Raw genomic sequence first — 27,371 nt, 5'->3', positions numbered from 1 at the left:
TCCAAAATCACCTTGGCCCTGCAATCAGGAGTAAACGACGAGAACTTCTGACTTCAGGTGTATTGTTACTGCATGACAATACCCGACCGCATACTGCCCGTTTAACAGTTGCGACAATCTAGGATATGAAATTTGAATGCCTCACACACCCATCTTATTCACCAGATCTGCCCCCCTCCCCCCCCGACTCATTTTTTCGGACAGCTCAAAGAGGCGATAGGAGGCAAGCATTTCCGAAGAGGTGAAAACCATGGTGCACGAGTGGCTACAGTCACACCCAAAAAAAATCTTCTCACAAGGTATCCATACACTTCCGAAGTGCTGGAATACGTCATGAGGACTACGTCGAAAAATTATGTATGTATAATTTTTCTGTATTTCCTCAATAAATAATTAAGGTTTTCATTTGAATCACCCTCGTATATACATAAAATATGCAAATAGAAATGTTTATAGCAAATTTATTTTTGCCATGCTGAAAATAACACTCCACTTCTATTGTATAATCTTGTGTATCAGAATTAATGTTATGGGCATGGGTATCAGTTTAAAAAAAAATTCTGTGAGTATATCGGAATCTTTAAATTTTCTGTTTCGTCACACCACCAGTGAGCATACTACTTGTCTGTGATGCTGGCCTCTTCATCTGCTTCCTATGTCGATCCCAGTGCTGAATGCCACTGGAGAGTAGCCATGGTTTGGGCCCCCTCAGCTGCTGATGGCCCTGTAGTCAAATTGGTTCTGATCTGATCTGGCAGGACACACACTCCGTGAACTCCTCATGGGTTCTTTGTAATCTTCCTGGTGTAGGTCGTTTTCCCATTATGTAGTGTTCTTGGGGGAAACTAGACAATAACCAGAATTGCTTTCAGGTAAGGCTGGTAACTAAAAAATCCTTCCCGTTACTGTGAGGAATGTGTGACACATAAAGTGTACTCAGTTGGGTTAAGTCCACTTTATGTATAGAAAGGCTAATCAGAACTGGACATGTAGTTTAAAGTGAGATTCCCACCAGGATCCTTTGATGAAAAGGTGACATTACCACTATCCTACAAGGGAGGCTCCAGTACAATGGGGTCTTGCAATAGAAGCAACATGTACCGAGAGTAGAGATTATTTGAGCTAATAGGGAAGTAACAATAGAATGTATCAATTGCAGTAGGGTCTTCTCATGGTTTAGCGAACCTTTGAGAAAATTCTAGATATTCTACAGCATAATGCATGATCATTTGAATTGCCAAAAAGTGTATTCATTTTGGGGACCCAGAGAAGTGACTGAGGAATACAAAATGAAGTAAAAAGGCTTGTCCTTGCAACATCACACTCCAAAGACTTCAATACTGCAAGTTTTAAAGCATGTGTGAATACTGGCAGAAATTATGTTGAGAATTATTAAATGTATTCAGGTTCGTATCTCATAGTGTTTTTGCAATAATCAATTGTGACCTATTTTCTGATTTCTTCTGTATATTTTTAAAAATTATAGTTTTGGAGAAAATTCCCTTTGTCAAGGTTGACTGGCCTAACTTCTAGATTTAGAAGGAACGAAACATTATTATTTTATCACTATTTGTTTACTGATAAAATAATGTACGTATCACAATTCATTTCACGTATCCAAGAATAAGGTTACCCTGGTGGTAGACAATGTAAATCTGACAGAAACTGGTCAGTGTTGCAACCCTATTTATTATTCACAAGAAATTAGTTTGCAATTTTGAAAACAGCTTTCATTGGAATGGCATATTGTCACACCAATGCCAAAACTATGAATGTGCTAATCCTTACTTCAAGATAAAAGCATTTTAATATTCAATTTCCCTGGGGGAAAAAATGGATAAATGTTGTCATCGCTTAAAATGTGTACCTACTTATGACTGTTTATTAGGTCATATGAGTTAGCATAGGAATCTGTCAACAAAAGGTAGTCAGAAATTGCAGTAGGTTAAAAAGTAAGAATTTCCACATTCATAGTTTAGGCATTGGTACGACAATATTCAATAATCATTTTGCATTCTGTAGATGACTTTTGCATTAGTTTTTAGTAGATCAAATTCCACATACTACATAATGAAGGTGTACGCACCGGTGTGGTTTGGGATCAAGAAGGAACCATCGATAACTGACGGAGCCCGACACCTCTGGAATTTGATCCACTTGTCCCGATTTCTCCCACACCACTTGAGAGATATGATTAATAGGGTCATTCAACAAAACGCATTCTTGGCCCATCCTGAAAGTCTCCTGCTGGCTTTAATAACCGACAAAATCCCAGAAATAAGAAGTTTTGGTTGGCAAAGAATTAAGAAAGCAAGAGGATTGAAAGAAAGGCAAAAGAATTCGCACTTTTGTTTTACCAACCATCAATTTTAATGCAGACCAATACTATGACATGGTTGATTGGGCTTCATGCTCCCTCCACGAGCCTACGTTGGCCAATAATATTACAAATGAAGAAGTAGATGACTACAATAAAAACAAAAATATAGCGGAAATTCAAGACTTCCCCTGCCACACACAAGGAGTGGAGCGACTTGTGAAAATTATCACAGATGCTACTTCTTCCGTTTTCGGCGCCAGCGCACGTGATGGCTACATCAAAGCGAAATTCGAATCTAGAGAACATATGCCGACATTTCGAACAAAAAGTGACTATAAAGTTCAAGGAGAAAACTAGAAGAAAATCTTGGCCTGCCCCTTAGTAAAATTATGTTTGCCAACATCATTTGGGTGGGTGGAGCTCGCAATCCAGCCACCTCCTCGTGGTGAGCTCTGGGTTATTTTCAAAGCATAATAAGCTATGAAAATAAGCAAAGCGCTGGACAGTAATTGAGGAACTGTTAGCAATTAGAAAGCCAAAATATTTTATTTAGTCTTTTATATCGGAAAACTTTCGAATAAAACACAGTCGAAACCAATTGGAAACCATCAATAGAAAAAATTGAGTTTTTAGCCTCAAATTGACAATTTTTGACCAAAAGCATACGTAAACAGCATAGGAAACCACCCCTAAGGTACGAATGTAACATATTTGCCATAAACAAAACAATAAATGACCATAATGCAGAAAAAAACACATGAAATAGGCAAATAATGAAATTTTTGTGAAATTGTTGTAACCAAATCATTATCAAAACTTCAAGGTCGATGCGCGCCACCTAAACGACCTCCAAAAAATCAGAAAAAAATCAGACGTGTTTTTGATCACAAATGGCCATTTTTCCGCACCAGCCACCTTAACATTTCGAAAAAAAGTTTTTTTCGATACACCCTAGTGTGCAGCCATTGGCCTCCTTAGAGGAAGAGCTGATAGGTGTACAACCCCTCCTGAATTTTTTGAGAAAATCAAAATTTTCAAATGAAAGCAGAAGAAAACTCTGGGAAAGTCCAAAGTGGTAATGGACATTTCCACTCAATTTTTTTTACAACAATTTTAAAAACTACACCCTGGAAAAATGACCCCTGCAAGTTCTCGCGTTTCTCTGCATCCAGTTTAAGGCAGAAACGAGACTTCCAAAGTTGCGAGGCTAGCGTTGCGCTGAAAACATGCCGCTGCCATGTTAATGCGTCCAGTTTACTGCGGGTAGCCCACGATGAGCGAACGTGTGCAGCAGTTTTACAAATCTGTACAGATTAAAATAATGGAAGAAGGAGCGATAGTGGAAAGGAAATCTATGCTTTGTAATGATGATTCTTCCATGAAATATCCCTACTGCTCACGTGCAAGATAAATGAAAGGGTTCTGCTGCATGCGTGTTCTCAGGTCATGCGAAAAGTATTGCTTGTAAAATTGGTTGCTGACCAAATTTTAAAAAATATATATATTTCAAACTTATATTTATCGAAATTTACCGTAACCTATGTAGTGCAAAATAAGAATTTTCACATTCTTCACTTTATAAAGCCTATTTTACTTTATTTTCCATAAAGCAATTTCAGTTTGTGTTTCATTTCTGTTGCTCAAGTTATGATCAAATATTTTTGGGCAATTAAGAGAAAATACACAGAAGATTGTATCAGTTGCACGGTACATATGAATACTTAGTTTATGTATAATTATTACAAGGAAATAATGTGTATAACCAAGGGCATATGTAAGGAGGTTCAACGGGTCCACCTCCCCTTTGGTTCAGTAAAATTACCAGAGTTACCTGTTCATCCGCTTGTTCATAAAAATTTCTTCGGACTTATTTTATTCTCTTAAATTAGAGACGTAAGACGGGATACGGATGGGAAGGAAATTACGTAATTCCACACACCAGATGGGACTGCAGAGCAAATGTCTGCAATTTCCTGATAGTTTCGGAATTTCTGCGATAAGAAAGTGCATTGAGACTGTCAAATCAGTTATTTTTTCCCCCCTCAAGTCATCTTAAAGATATTTCGTTTTTAAAAACGCAGTGACACAAGATGAACAGAAAAGTATCAATACTATCGTGACTTCATACACACAACTTTGTTGGGTCCAGCAGCCCCTGCTCCCCAACAAGCTTTTGGCCAGCAGTCTCCTGGATTTTCACTTACAAAATAAAGCAACCCTAATCATACCAAAAGTTGATCCATCCCCCCCCCCCCCCCCTCACGTGAACTATATATACGCCCATGTGGATAACAATATCCCATACTGAAATGGTACGATTTATTTTGAATTTTGTACTGCGAAAAAAGCTGCCTCATCTCGTTACCCCGAACGCATTAATTGGTTGGTTCACAACTTCACCACCACTAAGGATCCTATCGAGACGAGACATGGCAGCCTTGGTCTCGTTCTCGTGTTTATTTGTAAATGTCTCATTGACAGTCTCTTCTCGATTTATAAACATCCGTCTCGGTTTGGGAGGGCAATTCTCATTCTCGTCTCAAGTCTTGAAAAATATAGAATTAACAACATATGCAAAGGCTTATCATTATAAATACAAAAAAAAAAGAACCTTTCTTAATATTTTTTTTTTGGCTCCTCGTTTTAACGGTACGAGCCCCCGAAAACTGAATATTATCCTGCTTATATATGCAAACCAAACCGCAGATTCAGAATTACGAGGAATGAACTGGTGTTGTAATTATTATACACAAAATTCATGATTTATCTGAGGAAGTCGCATGTTCCAGGTTTGACTCTCGACCTGGGCATGACTGTTCCCTTGTGAGTGACATTTCATTGAACTGGAAATTGTTACATGGGAGGATGTTTGCTCAAGACTTTGGGGACACCTAGGGGGATGCTTCTATTGTTAATGTTGCTCACGAGATGAGACGTTTTCAGTCTCGTCTCATAAAAGGAGATGGGACAAGTGAATGTTTTCGAAATGAGATTAGACAGAAGAAAAAGTTTGTCTCGTATTGTGGCAGGTTGGGTGATATTTAGATTGTTCTTGTTGGTGGTGGTGGTAGTGTGTGTGTGTGGGGGGGGGGGGGGGTGTCCTCCTGCACCCCAACTTCGAATACTGCTTGTAGCCATTCATCTTCATTGTAGCGATTAGCCAAAAGTGGGAAGAAATGTGATGTTAGAGAAGATACATCCCATGCTTTCTCATCGTTGCGGTTAAACAAAGTGACGGAAAAGCGACATAAAAGTAGGCTAAATACAAAAATTTGCAATATATATATTAACTGAAGAAAACTGTCATTTACTGAAGGAAATTTTGTGGCCGCGGTGGCTCAGAAATCGTGCTGCAATGCTAGGTGTCCCAGGTTCGAATCCCGCTCCAGCTTGGATGTTTGTGTTTGTCCGAATAATGAGAACCAATGTGAATACAGTGAAACTTGACATGTGTGAAAGATTGTGAAAAATGTGTGAATGACGGGGGATACTGCCGAATAGGGGTATTCCTTTTAAAAAAGAAAAAAAAAGTCTGTAACGTGTCTGACTACCATGCTCAAGGTCACGGGTTCGATCCCCGGCCGGTTCAAATCCGGGAATTTTTCTAACGTTGGAAGCGGCTCCGGCACTCACCCAGCATCAAATGACATGGGTACCTGGGGAAAAACTGGGGGGGAAAGGTAGTCAGGGGCGTGATGCTGATCACATAATCCTCACTCGCAACCGGATCAAGAAGTGTGGGGCGTTTACCCCCACACCCCGTATATGCCTTCATGGCGTAGTGCTAAGCACAGGGGAGCACTTTACTTTTTTTTTTACTTAAGGAAATTTGAAAACTCCCCGTACCTTTTTATACTGTATCACCTCTTATATTACAGAAATTGGCGTGTAAACCAGTGTGTTCTAAACGTGTTATTTTAAAATTTGCAAAGAAAATATTATGACTAAAATAATTGTAATTCCAGAAAAGGAATACCCCTATTCCTATATGCATTTCTATAACATTAAGTTCTTGCCAGTCAGAAGCAACCTATATATTCACAATGAACAAGGCTGTTCACGTGTTCAGCCATTGACTGTTACAAGTTTTGCTTTGTCACCCTAATGGGAAAACCCTCTACCGAGTGTAAAATCACTGGTGGTTTCAGGATTCGTAAACAAGGGGTAAGATAAGCAAAGCAGCACCCCCCCCCCTCTTTCCTGTACTTATACAGAATGAAAATCAATTACCCAGTTTCACACAGTCTTTTATATATTACAATACCTTTACCAATTTACGTGACTAATGTACAATTTATTGCAAAAGTGAAGCAATTGCAAAAGCAAACCTATTTTTGTTCACATTGAATTTCAATAAATTTAAAATTTCCTGCTTTTCTGTTGGTGGGTTTCATTAAAATGGGCATTTCACTTGCTCGCTTCAACAACAATATAAGAAAATCAGACAGTTAAATGATAAATTCCAAGTCAAGGTCTCGCATCTCGATTTTTCTCACATAACACATCATTTATTAAACCATAAGTTATTGAGAGACAATCAAAACAAGTAACCTGTTGCCCCTGAGAAGAAAAGTTAGAGAAATGCATAATAATTTTTGCAAACATCTTCCCCATTAACCCTGAAAATTAAGATTTTTGGTCATAAGTATGCATACCAACATAAAAAAAATTAGAAACCACAAAGAAGAAATTGGGAACTTCAGAGTTCCGAACAGTATAATTACATGTCTAATCCTAATATTTGATTTTCTTTGGGGGACGATAAAAGATAATTTGTTTCTTGCTTTTAGAACCATTAAGATGACCAAAAATATGACAAATGGGTTAAACTATAGAATTAGGTACAACAACTTCACTCAAATACTCTCCCAAAATGTATGATTTGGTTAACTTTTTTTCTCAGGGGCGAAATGTTACGTGTTTCAATACCTTAAATTCACAGAAGAAAGGTTCGTTAACTCACGTTTCATTTTGTTGTTAGCCATATTTAATAGTATACGTAATATTACCAAGAAATGTCCAATTCTTGCAGCAATATTTTATTGCGATTTCAAAATAAAAAGCCAGGAGAGAAGCAAAGACAAAAACAACACTAAACCTGACATAACTAATGTTATTCAAAATTCAAGTGTCAATATCTCTAGTTTTGAAACTCGAATTGGAAAAAAAAATTCACTATGATACTGTTAGGGAAAAGTGTACAAAAATGATTCGCTAGAAGCAGGCCGTTTTTCGATTTCAGTAACACCTGATTTGAACGTTTCAGAAAATTATTCATGAAAGTAGACTGACGCAAGGTAGTCTTTTCCAGTTCTCTGCCCCTGGACAGTTTTTCTTTGCTGTACTCATTTTCATTTGATGCGAAAACCAGAAACAAAAATTCAGAAATATGCAAACTGTTAAGACCGTACTCTTCTAATGCATGCGATTCACTCACTACCAGACCACAACTCAGCATTTGAAGGGAAGCAATACTACAAACTATTTTTTAAAAAAATGTTTATCTTATTGTTGTGGATTATTAAAATGTTCAATAATGCCCAGTAGCCCTTCCGAACAGCCGCCTGCCACGTTCTGAAGCAGTGAACGGAAAAAGAAACAGACAATTTAATTCCTAAAAGTGAGAATGATTCTTATAAGGGATTGTTGACGTTGGAAGACAGGTCACTTTGATTGTTGACAGTTGATTGAAGCAGCAAACAAAAGGAACTATGTTTTGGCATTTTTACCTCTTGCATATCTCCAAAGTGTTTCAGTCGGAACTTTGCAACGTGGAAGTTGCATAGCAACAAATATGCACAAGAACAAGTTTACCCCAAAGGATGCATTCAGTAAATAAAATCCGGCTACATTCTGCCTTCATGTCAACCCGGCGTCCGTGAAACAACAGGGGGTACCGCCATACCATCATACCCCCCCCCCTCCCCTGGAGTCACCTGTGTGTAAAATGACTTGAGAGATCCACTAGAATTAAGAAATTAGTAAGTATAATAAGAACAGCCCTATAGGGCCAGGGTCTACCTACCAACTGCAGGCCTCACTCCCACATGCCTCAGCAGAGATGGGTAAATCATCCAACCAGTTAGGGGATGACTTGTGGTGAGCACATCAAACCCCTAGTCATTGTTGTAGGTTTACCATGACCAGGTTACGCTACTCATTCGTACCTCCCCAATTTCCTCACTATTGTGGCTGGTCACCGGTCCCAACACTGGACACAATCTCAGGAGAAAAGTTATGCATCCGCACCCAAACTTTAAGACTTAGACCAACAAGGAATGAGTAAGTGTTTCAGTTTATTCATATACTCCATTACAATAAGCTTAAAAAAATGAAAGTTTGTGCATTTTCTTTGTAAAAGAAATCATTTATTCACTGGCATGTTGATTTCCATTATCACAGACACATCAAATGAAGTAACAAAAGTGAGTATGATTACATAATACAGTAGCACAGGTCTCACAAAATGCATTAGGGAATGACATGTACACGAGTATTCCAATAAATTCTGTTTGTAAAAACACTGAACATTTTTTTTTCTTTTCGGATATAAACAAGACATGAGAGTATCTGGTTACATTAAAATGTTATGAAGGCATTTATTTCTTTCAACATAATATGATTCGCTAAAGTAAAAGGCTTACATCCATTCTGTAAAAAACATGTTAATGGAAGAATGCTTTTGTTGTGAAATGCCTGTAAAAATGTTTCATTAAATGTCAACCATTTGTATAAAAATTGGGCCTTGGTGACTTCTTGTAACTATTTTCCCCCCTTCAATTCTAAAACTACTGGCTGTTCCTTGGCTCATGGCATACACTGTATTATAACAATAGCTATCTTCTGGCTACGAATTGTTAACATCTTTGGTAACGTTTTTTTCCTAAATATCCTGGTTGCACATTCATAAAAATAAAAATATATTTTAATCTGAATCAAAATAAAATCACACAGCCTTAAAAACATAATACCTTCTGACAACATGAACATTTTCAAATTGGGGCCTTTGAATTCCCCAATGTTAGGCCTCAGTTTCACTAAAAGTCACTTTTTACTTACACGACTAGTAAGGCGGATGTGGATACACCATAACAATCAAGCACGATCCACCTTTACAACAGCTGCAATAAATGCATTGATTATGTTTGCTTTTTTTTTTTGTCAAGTACCTTAAAACTTTCTCTTTTCAAGTAGTTGTGGAGATACAAAAATCCTTCCAATTGTCTAGGGAGTATTCCTGAGATGCAAGTCACACTTTTGCACACAAAACTAGAATGTCAAAATAGGTCCTTCTCTACGATCCAAAATATCTGTAAAAAAATATGGAAGTGTGAATAAGGTAATTTATGATTAGAATTAAAGTTTGAAACTACAGATTGTGGTGAAACTTGGTATAGAGGCTATGCAGACCACGGGAAAGCAAGTGCCAATGAAAAATGTCAGCAGGCGAAAATGAAATAACGACATAATAAAAAGTCAGACATGCAAAACTTTTTTTCAGTTGATGTCGGTACCACATTGTGCACTATGCACACCACCAGTGAGAATGATTTTGGAGGTGCACGACAGCAGTCGCATGAAGTGTTTCTGGCTTTCAGCTCTGGCAGAGTGCATACACATTTCTGATAACACAATATATCAGGAATACTCATAGCCAGAAATAATGCCAAGCATCTGGAAAACCTCTGGAGATGGCACGATCATCGCCAAAGTTGGCACGAAGAAGGTCATTCACCCTCAACCAACATGCATGGATGCTCCAGCTTTTATAGTCAAGAAACATCACCATTCTTGCAAGTTGAGCGTAACGTGCACTCTTAATTGAATGCATGACAGGAGCTTTTGGTGATTTTCATCGGCATACACTTCCGCATTGTCTGCATAGCCTCTACACGAAGTTTCATTGCAATCCATTGCTTCAAATGGTCTCTCAATAGGGAAACTAAGTTTAATTGTAACCACCTGGTACAGAAAAAGTGAGCCTCAAATAGGTAACTTGCCAGGCAAAAGAAAAAAATCACATTTTCAGTATGATTGTACCAAAGATGATATACACTGTGTAGTTGCTACAGGATGACCTTGTCATTTACCCAGAAATCTCAAAATGCTTCCTATCCTCCAATGCACCCTGTAATAAGAATTCTGGTGACGTAACCACATTGCCATCTACCAATTGTTATCTTAGTCACCATCTGGCTGCTACAGTCTTCTTGCTTCATGCTCAAGATGTGATAGATGCAGTGAAGTATTTAAAATTTCTTATTTTAGACAAGCCAACCCCACATACCACAGATAAGGAGGGAGAGAGAGAGATAAAAAAAATATAAATTAAGACTATTGTAATTGGTACCATGTTCATAGGTGGCATGCAAATGTCTTGAATGCTACACAGCATCCAGTTGCCATGGAGCATTGGGCAGAACTAGGGATGGCCAAATCTGGATCAAGATATCAGATATTCGGATTATCTAAAATGTCTGGATATCTCAATGTGTGCATTATCCGGAGTTTTATCGTTTATCCATTTTACGGGCTATCCACATATTCTTTTATTTGTCATGTTCGTATTTCACTGTACAGATTTTCTACAAATCATTGATCAAATCACTTGAATTGATCACTCTAGTGAATCTTTCTAATTGTTCTGCCACATCCAACCTGACAAGAACATGCATGTTAAATTTGCATTCACTGAAAATGCATTATTATTATCTCGCTCTCACACAAAAATTTTGGAGCAGGTAAGAGGTGAACTTTTCGGAAGGCTCTCAAATGTCACTTCCTTGCAGACTAACGAGGCTCTGGCATCTGGACACTCAGCCAGATAATCCTCCGTGCAGCTTGTGTTGTGCTCTGTCCATGTGTGTATGTGATTGTCCATTCATTCTCATCTTCACAATTATCCAAACATGGCAGAAATCTAAGTACAACATGCTAAGAACCTTGGTCAAACATGGATGTATCATTGTGTTTGCCCATTGCCAATTTAATCAGCTAATCATTGATTCTTGTCGTCTCAATTAACCAGAAGTAGAAAAAGGAGATAAAATAACAAAAAGAGAGATTTTTTCTGAGTACAGTTGTAGATACAGGAACATAATTTTTGCAGTTTTCCCAAGTGAACTAAGAAGAAAATGGGTTGGCAACACATCACTGTCATTTATCCCAATACAATGAAAGAATATTAATAGAAATTGCTAACCTTTAACTATACTCCACCACGGAAGTGTGATGTATGTAAGAAAGGCATTAAGAGGTACTGATTGTGCTCGACGAGATTCTTTCCAGAAATGGAAGGTTTGTGTGAAGCCTCGCATTGTCCACAATGGATTATATGCTCCATCATCAAGTTCTGAAAGAAACATTGTTTTGTCAGAGAAACATTTACTATAAAATGAAGTTCACTTTTTAAAACACCTCTACTTTATAGGCTATTGATTTCTACGGTCTCGAAACAGCAGACAACTTTTCTTACGTCCAACTCATATTCTCTTTCATCATCATCTGCTACTATTTTTGTTTTTACTACAGCTAGCATAAGCTCGCCTAACGTGATTATTATGCTGTCAACGTCTGGGGTACATATGTGTCACCTGCAGTTCAAATCTAGTCAAAGCAAACAGAGCATTTATATATGAATTCTGCATTGCAACAGCACATTGCAGAATACACCATCCACATTAAAGGAGGTTACAAAATATTGCCAAATAAGGCATCACTTACACCACATGCCATCATATCACAAAGTAGCTGAAGTCCATTTTAGGCATGTACTTGCTTGCTCCAGTTAATGAACAACTGCAAATGTAATTTACATTTTCAACTGTACTTAAACCTTAAGCTTAAAGTTAACTTTTAACAGCCACACAGTTGAGTCCCGTTAATTCAAGATGGGACGGAACCAAACTACCTTGAATTACATAAACCTCTGACTACAGTATGTGAAAAATGGGATGCACATATTGTTATGAATGTTGTACTTAACATATCGGATTATCGAGACACTACTGAAAATGATTAGTACACTAGTTATGGTTCATACTGATTTTTTTACTTTTCAGTTGTTTTTAAATAATGTTCTAGACTACTCTATAAGATTTCAGATAATAATAAGTGTCGTCTTCAACTTTGCATGTTGATCAAACAAATCAGGTTTATTCAACACTGTTGATTTTTTCTTTCTTACTTGTATGTATGTATTGCTTGCATTGTAGAATTTCTCTCGTAGTTTACGGTTCTTACTAGGGCTGAACCCATACCAATCGATATCAGCAGATACCATCGATATCGGAACATATCAGTTGGAATTTATTTACTGATACTTTTCCAGAATTTTTGTCTTTCACAGACTCTGCAAAAATGCCATGAGACACTTTCAAGGAGTCTTATTTATCCTGGAAATTATGCAAAATCAGAAGTTTCTTTTCATTTTGCACCAGTTTTGTGTGAAAAAGCTGAATTTTGTGATAACGTAAAGCAAAAGTTCTGGTAAATTGATGCATATAATTAGAGTGGAATAATATTTAACTAATATTAATCAATATTTTGAACAACTTTTAATTATTACAACTTTCAAGCATTGGAATTGGTGTGAGGATAAAGGTATGTACATTCCAGAAATACCAAATCTGATGAAAGGAGCATATGTTCTCCTGAAATGTTACATCAAAAATAGTGTTTTTGTGCATGTAAAAACCGTAACCTACAAAAGAAATAACTGTTGAAAATAAATAATGAAAAAACACAATTTTTGTACAAAATATTCCCTAAAAGAAACTAGTTTGGAGGAGAAAGAATGAGTTTTTAGTTTCCAATCCTGGCAAACAACAAACAAACATTTTATTTGCCAGACTTTTTTAGGTGAGTTGGAACCATGTTATTCGTATTAGGTAGTTTACGAGTGTACAGTTTATCAGTATCAGTAATATTTGCTACATACTTAGATTTCTAGCTGTTAAAATATATATGTAGCGATTTTGCAATTTCTCCGATTTTAAAAATCAATGGATATGTGACTAAACAATATATCGAGGGAATAACTAAAAATTCTTCAAATATGTTTTACAATACACTCGAGTACAAATATATTCCACCGATTCTAATGCAAATTTGAAGCACCATAGAGCTTAAAAGCCTACAACACTTCAAACATTAATAAAATAACCAGAAAAAAAAAATAACCACAAAATAAATTATTAAAAAAAAAGGTGCCAGGCAATAGGTTAGGAACATACCATCTGCTGTCAGTTCCTCCTTACACAAGTCGCACCAAAAATCAACCATAGTACCATCAGACAAACATTTTCCAGGTAGTTTCATAAATTTTTTCTTTCTATGTTTATCATTATTATTGTCATCTTCCAGTGGTTTCCCCGCTACGTCAGTGGCAACACTTTCTTCAGAAGTTTCCTCCTTACGCTTTGCATACGTGTGGACAGGAACAATTGAACATTGTACGTTTTGAGAATTTTCACATTGCAATAATGTCCTGTGGGTGCGACCAACTTTACATTTGTCCGCATGCTCAGCAACTTTTGTCTTACGTTCGTAACTCTTCAGTTCACAATTACTACAAACACTCATGCATGTCTCTGAACACAAACGACACTCAATGCAAGGAGAGTGGGAAAACATGGTTTCTACAAAAGAAGCAAATAAAATAAACATTGTAACACAACACCACAGCAACAAAAAACAATTTATATACAAGTGAACAATGAAAAAAACAACTTAATATCAACATAACAAAGCTAGTGTTCATGCAAAAGTAATATTTCACCGCCAAATATTGAAACTTATTATTAAGTGAGGGTGCAAAACGTATCATTCACCGAATTGCAAGTGGTGTAATTCTATGAAAGTTCTAAATTGTCAACCTCTCTTCTATGATGTACACACTGGGCTGAAGCTAAGGGGGCTCAAGTTCTGTGGGGGTTTGTGTGTGTTGTCCATGAGTGTGTGTGATTATCCCCTCATCCATTTCATCTTACAGCATTCATCGCAATTTGCCAAAAGTGCCGAAAGGTGCCATAAAATAAACTAAAAAAAAAAATAAAAATCAACTGAAATGCAATTACATCTTCTTAATTATAATAAAGATAAAAATCAAGTTACTGTCTTATGCCTTGTAGAGTCATGGTCTCGAGAGCCATTGAAACTCAATGTAATAGTTACAACCCAGAAGTGTCCATTAAATGCATTTAATTTACTATTTAACAATATGAATTTTTTGCCGAAACTGATAAAGTACCAATACCGATATCCTACCAAACCGATACAAAATTCAAAATGGTCCTTGAAGAACTTGAATGGTTCATTGACCTCCTTAATAAATGCACGTTTCAAGATGACTGCAGTTCAAAAGAGGCATATTGAGGCATTTTTCTTTTTTACAAAGTAGGGTATGGAGATTATTCATAAAAATTATAACAAAAGGCAGAATTTTGCACTAAATTATAAGATATTTATAGATATATCGGATTGGTAAAATAATAGGTAATTTTACCGATATGCCTATATCAGCCAATACCAATAGAGTACCAATTAATCTGTCCCATCCCTACTATTTAATATAAACAGTACATTCTTTCTTATTGCAAGTGATAACGTTTCAACTATTTCCTCTTTGTATTGTCAAATCCAAGGAAGTTCAAAAGAGAAACCATACAATGAATGAGGTCTTTCTGGGCCTGATGATATGAATAAGTAGTTTGTGAAACGTAACCACTCATACTAACTATAAAGTGCTTCTTTTGCTTCACGGAACAGAATTCTTTAATTTCCTCAATGTTTTGATGTACTACACATACATATTTTTCCACAAGTTCATCCACTGAAGAAACAAAAGTTATTAATATTAAGATGAATGAGAGTGCTGTTTATGATATTAAATAGTGAGTGAAAAATTAATTTTGTCTGAAAGAATAAGCTAGGAAATCTGGAAGCATCGAAACTGGGAAATAACGTAAGTGACTTTCAACTATGCTCAACAATATTGTTTAATAGTAACACAGTTTCATCAACAGAAAGTTTATTGACATTACTTATCACATCTCGCAAAAAGTTCTGTTATATTTTTTATAAGTAAGTTTTTACTTCGTTCTGTACTCCTGAGAACAATCCCACTGGACAAAATGGTGTCTCCCATAAGGAAGTTGTACTTGGTTACTAACACAGCACACAGGTTTAGCAACAGTTGCTTGTTGGATATGAACAGAGGTCGGAAGTAGCGCGCTACTTGTAGCGGCGCTACTGTAGCTAGCTACAAAATTTGTAGCTGTAGCTGTAGCGGCGCTACATTTTATAAATTGTAGCTGTAGCTGTAGCGTCGCTACAAAATTCTTGTAGTTTGTAGCGAGAATCACCTCGCTACCGCTACTTTTCTTGTTGGAGTTTTGAGGTAAATGCTTACGTGGCAACAGTGTTTACCAGAGAAGAAGAAGAAGAAAGGTTGCCATGCAACTGTGTAGCGCGTTAACTTTGTTGTTTGTTCCTAAAGGAAAAAGTATAAATACCTTCGTCTTTGGTCTCTCGATCTCATTTGTATTTTGTTTGTTAGAAGTAGTGGAAGCTCGTGAGCCCGTTAATTTTGTGCGTCGCCTTTGTTTTATAGTACCACGTGTTTTAATAATGAGTGATATCGACAGCGACGATTGTGGAAGCAAACCACGCGAGAAGTTGCCATGGGAAGAATACAATAAGTTTTTTACTTTCAAGAGGACAGGGAAAAATGGAAATTACATTGTAAGCTGTAATCTTTGCTGCATAGGAAACGAATTGTCGGTGACGAAGACCAGCACATACAATATGAAAATTCACTTACAGGTAAGTGTAAAATTAAAGGATATAATAATAATGAAAGGGGAGATATAAACTCGGTCACATGTTTCATTACAATTTCTTGAAAGTGTGTAAATGTAGAAATAATGCAATTACATGCCACGTTGTTTACCTGCGAGTTGGTAACCATTAACATTTATCATACAATTGTACATTTTACACAGTTTTTCTCCTGTGTGCTATTTGGACAGTCTTTCGAACAAAGGCATGTAGATAGTGCTCAGAAGGATTAATTGAAGCATGCGAAAGTTTCCGAAATAAGTTTTTAAAATTGTGCAGAACGTGCACCTAGTTTTAGTCGAAGAAACCTCCAACTGTGCGCCAATTTCGTACTGGAAAGTAATTTCCAAAGTTTCCGTGCCCATAAAATTGAGGTGTGTGTGTTAACCTCAACTTTGAAATATTCGCCCGTAAATAGCGAGACCCGAATATAAAGTTCGGTATTATCTAACCTCCTTGCTTGGCCGAATCATTTTCTCATGAATATAGTAATATTTTGGGCCTAATCTGCCGTTTTGCAAATTGTCCAACGTACTGTTATTTCAACCCTTTTGGAAGAGCAAAAAATATTGTAGACGAAATGTTTGTTGCTTGGAATTTTGATCGACGTCTTCAATCGAAGTTATTTTTTTCCTGCTTAAATAAGAATTTTCAAAGGGATTGCAGAGAATTTCACAGTGCGAAAATTGAAATTTAGAGTTATAATTAATTTAATACCTTTTTCACTAATCAGGAGCTACTACAATGTGGAGTTCTTAAGTCAGTGTGGTGTTCATTGTCATTTAATATCATGCACGTGTGATATGACCACAAAAGACATAAAAAAATGGAAGTGACTATTTTCACCAGGTGGTGGGAATAGCATACGAGGCTATTTTCACCAACAAATGTAAATACTTGACCATAGCATTGTATTTGGCGCAAGTTTCTTTTGTTACGTTGCGATTTCATCATGCTACGAATGCAATTTTTATATGCTTAGATTTAAGTCTGTTAACACATACTGTGGAGTTTTAGTGATTACTTAAAGATTTTGTTCAATGTATGCTTTCATAGTTATGTTAGGTGGGCCAGGTTTGGTTTTCTTAGCATTAAAATAAAGTCCCTAAATGCATTCTACTAAACTTCCGATTTACTTCTACTAGTCTACAATACTTAAGTTACTTCACAATGGAGCATGCGTGCTTCCGTGGGAAGCACGCATGCTCGCCTAAGGTAATTTTTAAGTGTTTTTTTCAACATTTATAACTTTTACCGAAATCCAAACAAAGGTTCAAATTTTGTGTGATAATGATTGCCAAAATTCTACGATTAGTCTTACTGCTAGGATAATTTGAAAAAACAACAAAAAATCAAATAATCTAAACCGTTACCCACATCCATGTTTGATACCCAGTGGAGGTACATGGTAGTTCAGATTTTAAAATGTAGGCCCACTCCCGATTAGCCAAACTGTGCATAAAGTGGACTTAAAATCTCATTGGGCAGTAGTACTTAAGTTACTGCTAAGGAGTTAATTTAAAGTAAAATTGGTGCAACTACTACTGTCACAAAGGAGTGAGAATAGCAGAAAGTGTTAAGACCAGAAATCACATGATCTGGTGTTGGGAAGTATTTACAAATAATTTTAATGCTGGAAGTGACCTGCCTAACCTAACAATGAAAGTACAAGGAATGCAATGCCCCTTTCATACTACATCATGTGACATATTAGCAGTACCAATTCATATTAGAACACCTTGTGATATTTTTCAAACTTCATAGTGTGAAGAAAAATTACTTGTTGTCCATACGAAAATAAATGCACACCGACATAAGTTTCTTACACATCAACAATTAAGGAATGCCCGCATACATGTAGTAGGCCAGGTTGGAGATCATACACATGAGAATTTAAATTCTGGTGAAAATACCTCCAAAGCTAGCTTCACCACCTGGTGAAAATAGTTACTCCATAAAAAAAAAAAAATATGTATAGAGAATAACTTTTTTGTAGTGAAAATGTTGAGACTGTGAGTAAAGTGTACAGATAGGTATCCGAGTAGCCATAGCCTGGAATGATGTTGGAAGTGACATTTTCTCATTATCTGATTTCACAAACTTGGAGACATTTGCATTACTTTATGAATCTGGGGTCCTGGATTTTCAGTTCGTGGAATAAGGTGTTTTGACATGTTATGAAAGAGTAGAGCTGTAGAAGGTGTGAATCAAAATTCTTGACCCTCGTCCTGCCCCCCCCCCCCTCCCCACAAGGGTTGGAAATGAATAAAAAAATTAGTTATTATTCTTATTCACAGCTTTCATTCTTTCTAGTGTAATTAAACACTTATTTCAAAATTTTACATACTGCTTTGGTATGGAATTCATAGCTAGACAAAAAATGAAACTGACTAATCATATTCTTCAGTGCATTCTTCAAATTTCAGTTCCGTTATTAAATGGAATGTGTGCACATTCATAGAGCTAGAATATATCCATACAGATATCCTCTAGTGTTCAAACCCAGTAAAACTTGACGTTAACGTAAAAATAAACATAACATTTATGTTACCACTTTGCCATTGGGTAAGCACTAAGGCTGAGCCAATATCACTTGGATGCTTGGGAATTGCAATGATAAAAGCTTTTTGAAATATTGATTGATATCAGAAATTATACTGCTCTAATTATTTGCATAAATTTACCAAAGTTTTTGCTTTAAAATATTCATGAATATTTTATGTTATGCTAATACAAAATTCAATATTTTTGCACATAAATCGGGCACGACTTCCAATTTTGCATAATTCCCAGGATAATTAGCCTCTGCGAAAGTGTTTTGTGCCATTTATGTGGATCCTGCATACAATCAAACAACAAAAAAGTATCTGCCAGTATTGATAAATAGAAAAGATGCTTTCTGATACAGATACCACTTGTATCAGCTCAGCCCTAGTAGGCACACACATGAGGCAAAAACAAATTAATTCCTAGAAGCAATACCCAATGTCTTCTCTCATGACATGCTATTCACATTAAGGGAAGTGTTTTCCCACAAACACTAGGGACCAAAATTGTATATATTGTTTCCATTGCAGAATTATTTATCTCAAGACAACTTCACGTCTTTGGTTTCTGAGGTAACATGGGAGAAAGTTGCCATGGAATTCCACAGTATTTATGCATGACAGTCTCTGCAAGTTTTATTCTTATTAGAACCTTATAAATGGTCCCGTGGCATTTTACTGTATGGTAACATGTGTAAGATTTCCTGTGATTATTTTAAATCCCAAGTATTTTGTAAGAAGTTCAAAATTTCAGAGATTAAATCTTGTTACTGTATCACTGCACTTTCATTTGTGCACCTATAGTCATAATGTTTTTTTCTTTAGAGAAAACATGAGCAGAAGTTGGGAGAGTTGAATAAATCCATCGAATCAAGCAGAAAGAGAAAAAGAGAGATCTGCGATAGCAACCAACGGCAGAAGCAGTTAAAATTAAGCAGCCTCAAAGATGGAAGATTCTCTTTTTCAGGTGAGTTATTTGTGAGAGCATATTGATGTTTGGGATTTCTATTTTGGTTTTCATCGTTCTTATACCACTCATGAGTGAACTGTGACTGTGATGAATGGAGAGAATGAAAGAGACAGTCACATCCATACTTTACCCACGATCCAAACCAATTGATGAAGGACAGTGGCTACTCACCGGAAATTCTGGGAATTATGTGGAATTTTGGATTCATTGGAATCGCACACGCACACTCTTCATATTGTTAATATTTTTATTGAGGGGCGGTAGTATGTAAGGTTGGAATAGAGAAAACCTCTGCTTGCATCCTTGAATTTTTGGAAGGTTTGCCTTGAAAACCGGGAATTATACTTGAATTTTTTGATGGTCTTAGAGTGGCCACCCTGTGAAGTAACATGCTAATGCTAGCAAATCCACCATAGGGACTGGCAATTTCATAATTTTCATTTTACAATTCTTTTGTCTTCAACCATGGGCAGTGCGAGGGGGTGCTTGCGTGCCCCTTAATTTTCTTCTGCATCCCCTACGTTCAACTGAAAACCCTAACTGTTAGAGTGTATATTATGTCATGTCACATTGAGCACCGAATGTCAGGTACTGAATGAAGTAAGACCATTATTATTGTATGCAACGGGCAAGGACGTAAAGAGATGCAGCTGCAGCCTCTATAAAGATCAGCGGCAGATTTTTCCTTCAGTCAGCCTTGTTGTTAGGATTGTTTTCTTCCTTTGTTTCATTAAGTGCTCTGTATGCGGTTTTCAATAATCGCCTATAGCAGAGATTCCCAAACTTTTTTTGTTTCACGGCACCCTTAGTGTTTCAAGATTTTTCCGAGGTGCCCAAGTCAGAATGTAGGCCTATCTAACACTTGCAACGCTCAGTTAGTGTGGTTAGGTTGCTTGCCTCAAGTTAAAAAAATAAGCACATACATTGGAGTGTCATTTCACTAAAATAGAACATTTCGCGGTGCGCCTGTAAGCCATCCAGTGTGCCGCAGTGAACTGTTTGGTAACCACTGCCCTATAGCTTGGTGTGAGTTATGTTTTTTTTTTTTTTAGTTTTTTTTATTGTTGATAAATGGTTTATTTTTCGCCTACTTGTTCTTCCTCTTACTGGAGCAAAAATTGCAGGGTCTTTCAAGGTATCACCAAGTCGTGCTCAGGAAGTTATTTAAGCAAGTTGTAATGTGAAGGGTAGTTTTCTTGTTAATACATTCTATGTATTTGTTCCACATTACATGTCTAGTAAACGTACCATTTCAGGCTTTTTCAGAAACTGTTACGAAGAGGCCATATGTTCACGAAAAAATTTTGGAATAAGTTATTGGGGATGGGATTTTATCCTGAAGTGGCAGACGGAAGGTACAATGTACTATGCAATCGTATTTTGTAACTCCACTGGTTACATTAAAAAGGTTCAAGGATTGTGTTTTTAAAGGTCAGGATAATTTCATTTTGTATTTCACTACATAGTTCAATGAGACTGCAACGTGTATCTGAATGTTTACACTGTGTGACAAATTTCTTGGAGTATAAGTATCATCATGGACATCCAGGGGGAGTGCAAGCTGGGGGGAGGGGGGCACAGCTTCTCGTGAAAATGGATGTCAATCTAAAGATATATAATTTCATTTCAGTCAGTAATTTGTTAATCAGTGGAGGCGATTAGGGGTGTAGTTGCCCCCCACTTTTTGCTATTTATGCTAGTTACTATGCTAAACCTTATCTACCAAGAGAAAGTAAACTGTTCTTGTCACACACACACCCCCCCTTTATATTTGAAAGATTGCATGCATGTTAGTTGAATACTGATAATTACAATTATATATTGAAACTTTTAATTAATTCTTAATCTTTCATGGCATTAATCAAATTTCATATCCTTTCATTTGTAGGGGAAAATCAAGAGAGTATAGACAATAAGTTGCTTGAGTGGATAGTAGATGGGTTGCATCCATTCTCTGAGGTGGACAGACCATCGTTCAATGACTTATGGCAGTCTTTAACAAAGAAGAAGTTGATGTGCTCTGCGACCTTAAAGAAAAAGTTGGGGGAGCAATATGAAAGAATGAAATCTTCAATGTTAGACGAATTTGAAAAGGTCAGTTTTGTCTCAGCCACAGCAGATTGTTGGACTGCACATCATAGGTCCTTCTTAGGCGTAACCTGCCACTGGTTGGATCCACTGTCTCTAGAGAGGAAATCTGCTGCTCTTGCATGTCGGCGTCTCATAGGAAGCCATACTTACGATGTTTTGGCAAAAGAACTGCAGGACATATTTATCAGGTACCACATTCATAATAAAGTAGTGGGTGTGGTGACTGATAATGGATCAAACTTCGTGAAAGCCTTCAAGGAGTTTTCTGCAAGTGAGCCGGAGGACAGCCAAGAGTCGGATGTGGTGGAAGAAGAAATTACAGAAATTCTTGCCACAGGAGATTGCACTTTGCCACCACACATTCGCTGTGCAGCACACACTTTACATCTTGTTGCAGTGAAAGATTCAGAAAAGGCTGCATCATCAGATGCAAATTATAAAAGGCTCTTCCGAAGTGCCTTCGCTAAAGCACAGGCATTGTGGAATAAATCCAGGCAGTCTTCCCAGGTTGCTGACATAGTGAAAAAACAGCTTGGTGCATGTCTGATTGTACCAAATGCAACACGGTGGAATTCAGTGCATTCTGCTGTATCGGCACTATGTCAGCATTTTACAAAGCACGAGGAGAAAGTGCATGCAATTTCTGATGCAGTTGGCCTGTGCAGATTTTCTCCACTTGAGATTGAATTTTTGAAGGTAGGTCCGATATGATAAAATTACTTATGTAGTTGGCACTCATTTCATACTCTTAACTTATTCAGTCATTGCAAGCTGTACTTACAAACTGCTATAATATTCTTAATTTTTGCCTTCAATTATTGTAGTACTTTTTAAGATTCCAAAGTGCAGAATTTGCATAATATTTTTCTCATAAATTTTAAGTGATGCGTACACTTATGTGCTGGAATCAGAAGAAATTATTAACGTACATTTTTATTGTGGAGATTAGAAACTGTTTGCTGTGTTCTTCCAAAATGGATTTCCATTGAATGATATGCTACATTTAAAGTACATGAAGGAATCACGCTTATGAATTGTTTGTAATATTTTCACCATTGTTTATTGCTATAACAAACATTATATTTACAAATGAATAAATTAATTCCTACAATGTTTTAAAGTAATGTACATTTTATTTTTGAAGGAATATGCTGAGGTTACACAACCACTAGCCAAAGCAATTAACATTCTCCAGGGAGACAAGAAGGTGTCCATTGGATATCTCCTTCCCACACTCCACCAACTTCTTCGGATCCTTGGTTTGAAATTGGATTCTGGAGATGTAGCTCATTGTGATGCCCTTGCCAGAGCTATTGTTGATGGTGTCAAGCAAAGGTTTGCAGGCATTTTGTGGGATAAGGATACAGTGCTAGCTGCTTGTTTCCATCCAAGGTAAGAAGTTATCTGGAATTAATTCACTGCAGTGTCTTTTATATCTTGATTATTCACATGAAAGATGCATGATGTTTTACTTTACATAACAAAACATCAACATTGTTAACTTCTCTTATAAGATAACAATTACATGCTTTCATATGTGCTCAAATCAGAATATAGTTGCTTTATTTGATGTTCAAAATAATTTCTTGGCAACCTGTATTTTATTTAGTGCATGCCAATGTTAAACTTTTCTTTGGTTGAGAGGCGGATATCTAGTCTTGGCCAATAATACCTTGTTATGTGAAGTATACATTTCAGCTGTTTCTTTTCACTATTTTTTTTAACATTTGTCTCATACTCATTTGTTTTTATAAATATATTATTTTATGCAGTTTCTCAATAGCCTAAGAGGTTTTCTTTTATAGTTTTCAGAACTTGATAACATGGTTATTATTTTTTTCAGTGTTCAAATGTAAACCAGCTGTCTTCCATGGTGCAGTAGTAGTTATCAAAGCATACTATGATACCCAGGAGTCTTGGGTTCAAAGCCCAGCCTGGGATTGTGTGTTTTTTGTGATTGTCCATTCATCAATTTCACCCATCCTCATCTTTGCGATTGCGATTAGCTCTCTCTCTCTCTCAATATGTCATTTATTGTCTCACTTATTTTGTCCCGTGCTGTACTTTTCAAATATCTCCCTCTCATATTCAAAATAAACAAAATCAATTAGTTCAATGTAAACCTGCAATAAACTTGAAATTGTTGCCCCAAAGTGGACATGAAAGATTTTTTTTTTTTTTTGTCTTCAGTGTAGTTAACCAATACCCTGATATAGCACTTTTATTGTATTTCAGATTCAAATTGTCATGGCTTGAATCGGAAAAAAAGAGTGAGGCACGGAGATGGATGGAGAAAGCTGTATCTCATGATACGAAGGAAAGTTCAGCTTGTCACAATGAAGAGAATCAACTAGATGATTTTGAAGATTTTTTCAAGTTTGAGCAAACGCAATCGGAAACCGAACTACAAGAACTGTGTAGATTTCTAAAGGATGGTCCCAAACCCGTGGAGACACTGCACAGTTACAGTAGCAACTTCAAAGAAATTTTCATAAAATTGAACACTGTTATGCCGTCAAGTGGAGCTGTTGAGCGTTTGTTCAGTGTTGGCGGAAACTTGTTTTCTAGCAGAAGGACACGGCTGACCGACCAGAACTTCGAAATGCAGCTGTTGCTAAAGTTCAACAGACAGTTGAATTTGGTTTAAAAAACTTGTATTGGACAAACCAAACATGTATGTTATACACAGTTAATAAAGTGGTTTGTACATTCGCAATAGGACTTTCAATAGTGTTATAAAATTAATATCTTATCTGATACCAAAAGTTTGTCAGCAACTAGCTTCAGGACAGGTTTTCCTTAAAACTTTATTTTTTTCCCCCAAATATCTATTGTGAAAGTTTAGTATATAGAACAGTAATACAGAATCATTAACTTGAGTGTTGATATAGAATGCAATGAGGGAGGGTGCAGCCCAATAGGTAGAGAAAAAAAAGTGGACAATAATGCTTAGTTGTGCTGAAGGCTAGTATCAAGATAAGGACATCCAGATGATAGATGTAATGATATTACAGATAATGTATGTATGCACACTTTAGTTATTTGATATCTGGATACATTGACAAATAAGTATGTAGAGGATGTATAATCAAGTACTGTATTTGGATATTATACATCCAGGTGTATAGTTTACCAAGTACCTGAATAATTTTATTATCTATATATTAGGGCTAAGCCAATACTACTTCGAATCAATATCAGTGCCAACATACATCATAATGGCGATACTTGAAAAGATGTAATAATTCAAAGTAGGTCAGAATGTGTAATATTTTTTATGATACTGCCCCAGTGGAACTAGGCTATTGTCTTGAATATTGATTTTCACGCAAGATGATAGTTTGATCACCTCATTCATTTTACTCCCAATGTCTCTGGATATTTACCCTCTGCAGACTCTGGAAAAAGTATCAGTCAGCATCTATGATACCATTCAATGTATGGGACTCTGTATGTTCATTCCTACTATACATTCATGGTTCCGAAATGTGACTAATGCTGTCAGGTAATCCAATGACTATACAAAGGTACCTAGACATCCAAATTGAGGATATTGGATTTCCACTATTCAAATTACTAAAAAAATTATTTATTAACTAAATGATTGATGTGTAGGAAATTTAGATATTGCTTGTCATAGTTCTCTGGGTTCATGCTCCTGATAATTCTCTTAGGAGTTTATGAAAAGATGCAATTGAAACTTTTTGTTCAAAATCCTTCCTTCATATTTTTCATTAAAAAATTAATTGTTGCCACCAAAAATGTTAAAACAAGTCAGATGGTAACTCAAAAAATATATCAATTGACTGGTATTGTGATAACTGCCTATTATCTAACTAACAGCTGGGAAGTTTCAAATATCTTCATGACTTTTTTGTTCATGCAGAAGTAGCGAAAAAGTAGCGAAGTAGCGAGTAGCGCACAGGAGTAGCGTAGCGAGCTACTTTTAGGTAAATGTAGCTGTAGCTGTAGCGAAGCTACATTTTGGAAGAGTAGCTGTAGCTGTAGCGAAGCTACTTTTAAAATGTAGCGTTCCGATCACTGGATATGAATCATTGAATATTGAGACCTTGTTGGACATTGAAAGAAGGTTGTCTATTGTGCTGGATATATTTTATCAAATAAAGGCTCTTCCTAGTGAAGATACATGATCTTCCACCCACCTCCCTCCCCCTACTTCCACACACACAAAAAATACAACAGGACTTTTTGTGAGACCTGATACATGATTCTACAGGGTGGTTCATATTGTATCTACCAATTTGAGTTGGCAATCCTGCCAGAAAGCACATATTCATACATAGTATACCTACATCCATGAAGATTTGAGAGTCAAGCAATTAGTATACCATGGAGCATTGGCCGGTGCAGCCGCATCATCTAACAGGCACCGGGCACTGCGGTGCCATGAAAATCACCAGACGCACAGCATTCTGAGGTGGGTTATACAGTAGAGAGCGTAGTGTTGCGAACCACCAGTCACCGAGAAATGCATGCTTTTCCACAGGACATGTTGAGATGTGCATCCTGAAAGCCTTCCTGCATCACCTCTAACAGTACATGCCAGCAGAATGAGGACATTTAAAAGATGTTATTTTCAAGGTGCACTGATGTCTGTATTGTTCATATTAAGGCTCAACTGGACTTTTGGCAGCAGTAAGGGTGATTTTTTTCAAATGTCCTCTTCATTTGAAAAACCGCTGTGATATTCCAAAATATGAAAAATTACATACGCATAGAATTCCTTCTGAAGCATTGACGTAGATTTTCGTGTAGTTTGCTTTCACTGTTATCTAGATATTATCAATAATTTAATAGACTTACGTAATTGCTAAACTTTTGAGAATACCTAGATAACAGCGAAAGCAAACTACACGAAAATTCACATCAATGCTCTAGAAGGAATTCTAAACGAATTTAATTTTTCATGTTTTGGAATATCAAAGTGGTATTTCGAATGAAGAGGAAAATTTGAAAAAAATCACCCTTACGGCTGCCAAAGGTCCAGTTGAACCTTAAACACTCTATTAAATGCCTATGTGTATATTTTTTTTATTTCATAACCATATAAAGTTACTACAGGCACTCACTGTCTCTCCATTGTCATTTAAAGTTGGTAGATATAATATGCACCACCATGTACCGTGCGTCCATTTCGATCTGCAGCCGAGAGATCGGGAGAAACGTGGCGGGCGGCGCTGACGGAGGTGCCGACATTTGCGGCCTGTAATGCCCGCATATTTTTATGAACATATGCAGACATTTATATAAATATTGCAAAACTAGCACTAACCTGTGTTATAAGAGTTGTTCAAAGTGATGTCCACCTACATTCACACATTCCTGGCATCGTTTGATGAAATTTTGATTCACACGCAAAAGTTCTTCTTCCGTAATTCTTCCTAGTTCTGCCCTTATATTGTCTTTTAGTTCGTCGATGCTATGAGGGTTATTTCGGTAGAGACTATTTTTCAAGGTTCCCCACAAATAATAGTCACATACGGTAAGATCTGGCGAACGTGAAGGCCATAAACCTCTTGAAATTATTCTGTCATCAAACACCTCCCTTATAGCGTTCAAAGAATCAGCGGCGGTATGGGCTGTG

The 27,371-nt window shown here is 36.7% G+C and overlaps 2 protein-coding genes across 6 annotated transcripts in view; one reads left to right on the top strand and one right to left on the bottom strand.

Annotated features, from left to right (window-relative positions):
* Positions 1 to 8,672: 8,672 nt before the first annotated feature.
* The window catches only part of LOC145997269 (uncharacterized protein KIAA0930 homolog), a 44,675-nt gene continuing 25,976 nt past the window's right edge, over positions 8,673 to 27,371 (bottom strand). For 2 of the 5 annotated variants that reach the window (XM_083134138.1, XM_083134139.1), the window contains exons 9-11: positions 13,555 to 13,959; positions 11,523 to 11,672; positions 8,674 to 9,630 (exon numbers count right to left, since the gene is read on the bottom strand). In XM_083134138.1, the coding sequence (XP_082990264.1) occupies positions 9,590 to 9,630; positions 11,523 to 11,672; positions 13,555 to 13,959 (596 nt within the window). In that variant the 3' untranslated portion in view covers positions 8,674 to 9,589. Of the gene's footprint in view, positions 9,631 to 11,522; positions 11,673 to 13,554; positions 13,960 to 22,883; positions 23,171 to 27,371 lie in introns of those variants that run through there. The other 3 variants (XM_083134141.1, XM_083134142.1, XM_083134143.1) reach the window with 2 other exon arrangements.
* Positions 22,931 to 24,432, top strand: LOC145997271 (uncharacterized). The gene is made up of 2 exons (XM_083134146.1): positions 22,931 to 23,158; positions 24,002 to 24,432. Exon 2 carries the CDS (start codon positions 24,054 to 24,056, stop codon positions 24,411 to 24,413), a length of 360 nt encoding a protein of 119 aa, XP_082990272.1. The 5' UTR covers positions 22,931 to 23,158; positions 24,002 to 24,053; the 3' UTR covers positions 24,414 to 24,432.

Source organism: Lepisma saccharinum, chromosome 13 (genome assembly GCF_977018435.1).
Source record: "Lepisma saccharinum chromosome 13, izLepSacc3.1, whole genome shotgun sequence".
NCBI classification, from domain to species: domain Eukaryota; kingdom Metazoa; phylum Arthropoda; class Insecta; order Zygentoma; family Lepismatidae; genus Lepisma; species Lepisma saccharinum.
Note: the sequence above shows the minus strand (reverse complement) of the source record. Positions and strands in the feature narration are given on the sequence as shown.